The sequence below is a fragment of the Lactuca virosa genome, chromosome 7 (genome assembly GCF_052849685.1).
Source record: "Lactuca virosa cultivar CGN04683 chromosome 7, Lactuca_virosa_CGN04683_v6, whole genome shotgun sequence".
NCBI classification, from domain to species: Eukaryota; Viridiplantae; Streptophyta; class Magnoliopsida; order Asterales; family Asteraceae; genus Lactuca; species Lactuca virosa.
Window position 1 is genome coordinate 259,482,054 of NC_136432.1, and position 6,321 is coordinate 259,488,374.

Genomic DNA, 6,321 nt, shown 5'->3' on the forward strand with positions numbered 1-6,321 from the left:
CTATACAATTTTTTTGTATATCCAGGATGTTTGCTTATAATTCTTTACTGACATTCACGACAACCAATTTAATTTCTCGATAGCTCCTCTGAAGATCTGACTTCCTATTTGATATTCCGTTGGTTATTCGCGTGTAATGAAAGCCTTATGCATATCGATCTTCCCTACAACAAGTTGCTCAGTACCATTCCTGAATCTCGATGCTTTGGTTCATTCAAATCCCTTAAGAACTCTGATTTAACCTAGAACTTCCTGGTAGGGGCAACGAAGATATTTTGGGAATATCAGCAGGAACTTAACTTATTGTAGCACAGAAAATCATTGAGAATCCAGACTTTTTGCAGGACCAACGATACCATTAATGATCTATTGGTAATGTTATTTCACTGACAATCATGTATTGGATTCAATGTTCAATGGAATCTAATTCATTAATCTTTGTTTTATGAAGTTAGTCTCACTTGGAATGATATTATTTTTAGGTTTTAAAGAGTCGATATGATTTACTAGACATTACAATCTTCATCCATGAGTACATGTAACCCGGTTTCTGTTGCCGACAATGGATTTTTACAGACATTCCTTCTATTCATATGGGTGTACAAGGGTATGAAACTTGTACAAGACATAGATGACTCTCCAACAATGACACCGGTACTTTATGGATTGGCTTGGTTGGAAAAAGACAAATTTTCCCTTAAATTGGAAGGTTCTTAGGAAGGAGATGAAGGTGGCATGAGATTATTCGGTCGTCGGAAATGGATGAGAAAGAGCTTGGGGTGTTTATATGATGTGGTTTGAATGGGTGCTGCATAATAAGATTAGTGATAATCATAAAATTAAGGACAAAATTGGTATTTTATATAAAATACTATCTTTTGGTAATTAAATTAAAAAATACCATTGATTGGTAAATAGTATTTTTTAAAATTACTATCCCTTTGTATAAAACTCGTTAACCAAATTAAACCATTATTATCATTGATAACACTTGAATTACAATAGGTGTAAATTTTTTCGGGTGACATGAATGAATTTAAAGACTGACAAAAGTCATTTATACATGATGTTAGTGACACTGCCACTGCCAGTTGTCTTGGTGGATGAGTTAATTTGGCCCAATGCCCAAGACATTCATCTGCCGATTCAAATTCAATATTCAAAACTGAAAAGCCAGGCCCAGTCGCGCAGGTGTTAAACTTTCATCTTTATACAATTAATACAACTTTTTCTGTATTACAATAGAAATTCGACAACTGGCCGATGACCTTGCTAAAACGTATTAAGAAAGATTCAACTAAAAGACCACTCAGAAGTCAGAATCTCTTTCCCAATTAGTGAGTTCTTTTGTTTTTTACTTGATTACCGAGTTTGTTCTTGCTCGATCTTCGCATGTTTCCTGGAATTTTGCCTGTTAATTGCTTTATTTGCCACGAAGATACAAGCTCTTCAGATACTCTGGTCAAAGACACCACTGGCTCCCCTCCCGTCGCTGCGGTCGGTCTTCCTTCTCCTCGCCGCCGTCGCCACTGCTTCCTCCACCCTCGCCGGCGTCAGACCTTCTTTCTCCTTGCCAACGTCCTTTTCTTCCTTCCCGTCGCCGGCATCCTGCTGAACTCGTTTGGTAAGAGTTTTAGGTTAGGGTTCTTAATTTTTAAGTTGCATATTACTATGATTTCTTCGATTTTTTTTTTGTAATATCATTCGAACCATCTTTATCTTTCAATAAAAAACCCAATTTTTTGGGGTAAGTTTGAGTTTTTTTAGTGTTTTGTTTGTTTTTTTGAGTTGCATATTACTGGGATTTCCTCGATTTTGTTTGTTTCTTAATATTTTGTGTTATATTTTTGTTTATGCATTTCATTTTTGTTTTTTTGTTTTTTTGTTTTTTTTACTGTTTCTTGTTTGACACTGGAGTTTAATCTGAAGTACATTACTTGTAATTGAAGCTCTTAATAAATCACATAGCTGTCGTAAATTTATGGTTTAAAATTCATCTTTCTCCATTGATTTATCTTTATCCAGTGCATGGAAGCATTTGTAATGCAGAGTCTTAATTTCTCTAATTTTCAGTTAGAGACTGATGCATTGTTATGCTCCAGTTTGTTTGCAATTCAATTTCACAGAGCTTTAATTCAGTTTTGTTCTTGAATTTGAATACTTTTTTTGAGTAGTTAAGTGATAAACAGGGCATCCACGTCTAGAAAATAGTGGAATCATTATGCAAAATTGCTTTCAGATTCAGCTATGTATTATCATTTTTAGGTTCTAAAGGCAGTAGGATGATACGTGGTCCATTGATTTAGATATTGAATTGTTGAGAGGTCTAGATAACATTCACTGATTTAAATCGATCAAGATATTCCCTTTGCTGTAATCATTACATATAGGGTATATTCCAGTTTGTGTAATCGTTCTTGAATGCATTGACATGTTATTTTTGTGAATGAGTTAAATACTACACGGTAAAGTTGTATATTTGGTCTTAAAAGTCAACATGCTGCAATCATGGTAATGTGAGTTGGAAGTTCTTCGAATACTCATTTGATTTGATGTCGTGCACTTCTAAAGTGAAGAGTAAAATGTGCATTTTTATCATTCAACACAGCCATTCAGAGGTCTGACCAAACAACATGTTTTCATTCAAAGCCTCGGAATCATTCAGACGTTGCCAAACATCCCCTTTGATTATTTCGTAAATTTTATGCTGTTACGTTTCACTTGGATTTTTATTAACCTTGAGCCAAAACTGGTTACGGTTTTAGTGTTGAGCAGTGAGGGAATTCTCACAAAATTCGGATGTTTTACGGGTATATAGTCACACTGCATTTAATTACATGACATGATTAATAGGTGAACAATTTAACTAATGTTATCATGAGTCTTTTCCAAGTGGTGATACAAGTTAAAGTTTTGGATTTTCCACATAATCTTCCCCTTAAGGTGTTTGTATAAAATGTGTGACTTAACATCTGTGTACATCTCTTCTACTTACAGTTACGGGGTAATAGGTTAAGAAGTAAGTTGATATGGATCCAGCAGGAATGAACATGAATATGAGAGTACGTTCATCTGGTTCAACACCATCAGAGGAATCAGCTTTGGATTTGGAGAAAACTTGTTACAGCAACTCGAATCCCCCTTCATTTCCAAACCCACACCCACACCAACAACAACCAAGTCTTCAACCCTATGCATCAGGCGGACAGCACTCAGAGAGCAACGCTGCTTATTTTTCGTGGCCTACCTCTAGCCGACTAAGTGATGCTGCTGAAGAGAGAACAAACTATTTTGTAAACTTACAAAAGGGAGTTTTGCCTGAATCTATTGGCAGGTTACCTAAAGGACACCAAGCAACCACTTTGCTTGAGTTAATGACTATTCGTGCATCTCACAGTAAGATTTTGCGTTGTTATAGTCTTGGAACTGCAATTGGGTTTAGGATTCGTAGGGGCGTGTTGACTGATATTCCTGCAATCTTAGTCTTTGTTTCCCGAAAAGTTCATAAGCAATGGCTAAGCCCCATTCAGTGTCTACCCACTATTCTTGAGGTCAGAAATCACACTTTCTTTTCTAGTTTCTTCATTTTTTTTTTTTTTTTTTTTTTTTTTTTTTTTTTTTTATACTCTGTGTATCAATGTAATCATTTTTCAGGGACCCGGGAGTGTGTGGTGTGATGTGGATGTTGTGGAGTTTTCTTACTTTGGTGCACCTGAACCAACAACCAAGGAACAATTGTACACTGATATTGTGGATGACCTTCGTGGAAGTGGCTCATGTATCGGTTCTGGTTCTCAGGTATTATATATCAAAACTAGGGTTCAGGTTGAAATCCTGTATCCTTCTGTTCTGGAATTTTTTGTTACCTAAACTTTTTTAAATTTTATAACTGACTATAGCTTGTTTCTTGCTTATGACCGATCGACACATAAAAAATAAGTTAGGGGCCAACAATGTATCTAGAGCAACCAGGCAAATTTACTTGTAAAATAATTGGTTATTGATAATCAGTACCAATAGTAGTTGGTTATTGATATATAATTACGTTGTTTTTATTTGAAACCATAGTGTATACTTTTTTTTTATTTGTTTATATAGCATCCAGTTTTGTGTCCTACTGTGTCCGTATGTTAAAAAAGTATCTAATTTAATTACAAAACAATGGTAAAATTATATTTTAAGCAACATGCTAATAGCTGATGTATTTGATACAAATTAAAAACTTTGAGCTCAATAGATTATAGATGTACTAAAAAATCTGGAGTGACCCGATGCGGAGACAGTGAATTGAATAGTTGGATGTCGGTGAAGCTGATGTGAAAAAAATGATTGGTTATTTATCAATCGTGTAAACAAATTAATGTTAATATTCAGTTATAATTCCTTATTAATATTAATCGTTATGTTGAAGTTGAAAATAATAAATGCACCAAGTGATGTCACATTTGATTTTGGGTATGGTATGTTAGGTAGCAAGTCAAGAGACATATGGTACATTGGGAGCTATTGTGAGAAGCCAAACAGGCAGCAGACAAGTTGGTTTTCTCACAAACCGCCACGTGGCTGTCAATCTAGATTACCCAAATCAGAAAATGTTTCATCCTTTACCACCTACACTTGGACCTGGGATATATCTTGGTGCAGTCGAAAGAGCTACTTCATTTATCACAGATGATCTTTGGTATGGTATCTTTGCTGGAATTAACCCAGGTTAGCCCTAGCCCTAGCTCTATCAACATTATTGTTACCATTAACCCTGGTTACTTGACTCATGTTTACGACTTGTGCAAATGCAGAGACCTTCGTGAGAGCTGATGGGGCGTTCATTCCTTTCAGTGATGATTTTGACATGTCGACTGTAACAACATGTGTAAAAGACGTTGGGGAGATTGGAGATGTGAAAATCGTTGATTTGCAATCTCCCATCAATAGTCTTATTGGTAAAAAAGTGATGAAAGTTGGGAGGAGTTCAGGGTTGACTAAAGGAACAATCTTGGCTTATGCCCTTGAATATAACGACGAAAAGGGTATTTGTTTCTTTACTGATTTTCTTGTTGTTGGAGAAAACCAGCAAACGTTTGACCTTGAAGGCGATAGTGGAAGTCTGATTGTCTTAAAAGCTGAGGAGAATGACAATGAGAACGAAGAAAAACCAAAAGCAAGGCCTATTGGGATCATATGGGGTGGGACAGCGAATAGGGGCAGATTGAAACTTAAAGTCGGTCAGCCACCGGAAAATTGGACAAGCGGCGTTGACCTTGGCCGCCTACTCAATCTCCTTGAACTTGATCTAATAACAACCGGAGATGCCCTAAAAGGTTATATAATTCGTTTCTTTCAGTCTATTTTTGCTTTTAGTATCGAGAATTTTCATTTTTGTGTTGATTTTTTTGAATTGGACAGCGGCGGTGCAAGAGCAAAGGGCGGCTTCAGCAACAGTGATGGGGTCAAGCGGTGGGGAATCTTCACCGCCGGAAATAGTGCTTCCTAAAGATAAAGCGGAACCGTTAGGGCTTCATATCCAACAGCATATTCCTTTGGAAGAGGGTGGTGGTGGTGGTGGCGGCCCGGATATGAATTTGTCTCCGGCGGAAAATGCAAGCAATTTGGAGGTGGGGCCAAGTATTGAGGAGCATCAGTTTATTCCGAGTTTCAATGGGCAGTCGCCGCTGCATAGAAATGAGAGGCGGTGTAGGGCTGAGTCTGAGAATCTGAGTGCGTTGAAAAGCGGGACGGATGAGGAGGATTTAGGGTTTTCGCTTCATTTGGGGGATAATGAGCCAAAGAGAAGGCGGTCTGACCCTTTGGATGAAGCTAAATAAACCTGTGTTTAAATGGTAAATAAACCAAGTGTTTGGTTATGGTTATGGTGGGTTGAAGTTAACTTTTATTTTGTGGTAATCTGGTATGCTAACTAATCCTAATTTGAGCTGCGAATTATGGTAATGTTATAAAATGGTTTATACAATGGGTTTACATCTATGATAAGGTGGATACCACCCACCGCACTATTTGGTGGGCTGAAGGGGCAAGTGAGATGTCGGGGGACACCACACCCATTGGTGTGTGGTGAACCAACCCCCTTCCCCCACCAATTGATTCCACCATATATTTTTTTTTTCATGTTTTATATTATTTTACAACACATCACATTGTTGCACAAAATCTCAGTGGTGTACCGTTCACCTGAGAATTTTTTAGGTCCACTGCTAGGTGATGGGAGAGTAAGGGGAAAATGACGTGGCAAAGAGTTGACAGTGAAAAAATAAGGGAAGTGATAGTGCGCTCCCTTTGGCCTAAGGCTATATTATATGAGGACCA

The 6,321-nt window shown here is 37.3% G+C and overlaps 1 protein-coding gene across 2 annotated transcripts; it reads left to right on the forward strand.

Annotated features, from left to right (window-relative positions):
* Positions 1 to 1,209: 1,209 nt before the first annotated feature.
* LOC145123896 (protein NARROW LEAF 1-like) lies at positions 1,210 to 6,107 on the forward strand. Of its 2 annotated transcripts, XM_079059083.1 has the most exons (7): positions 1,210 to 1,337; positions 1,439 to 1,624; positions 2,998 to 3,551; positions 3,655 to 3,798; positions 4,470 to 4,710; positions 4,797 to 5,318; positions 5,404 to 6,107. In XM_079059083.1, the coding sequence occupies exons 3-7, from the start codon at positions 3,030 to 3,032 to the stop codon at positions 5,820 to 5,822; spliced, it is 1,848 nt and encodes a 615-aa protein (XP_078915209.1). In that variant the 5' UTR covers positions 1,210 to 1,337; positions 1,439 to 1,624; positions 2,998 to 3,029; the 3' UTR covers positions 5,823 to 6,107. The 2 variants fall into 2 exon arrangements, with proteins under 2 accessions (XP_078915209.1, XP_078915210.1); XM_079059084.1 differs by lacking the exon at positions 1,439 to 1,624 and having other exon boundaries at positions 1,222 to 1,337.
* Positions 6,108 to 6,321: the final 214 nt, after the last annotated feature.

Bases quoted from the DNA above. Each gene is read 5' to 3' on its own strand.
- LOC145123896 (XM_079059083.1), top strand. From the start codon at position 3,030: ATGGATCCAGCAGGAATGAACATGAATATGAGAGTACGTTCATCTGGT. The intron at 4,711-4,796 runs GTTAGCCCTAGC...GTGCAAATGCAG, and splicing joins CTTTGCTGGAATTAACCCAG to AGACCTTCGTGAGAGCTGAT. The intron at 5,319-5,403 runs GTTATATAATTC...TGAATTGGACAG, and splicing joins AACCGGAGATGCCCTAAAAG to CGGCGGTGCAAGAGCAAAGG.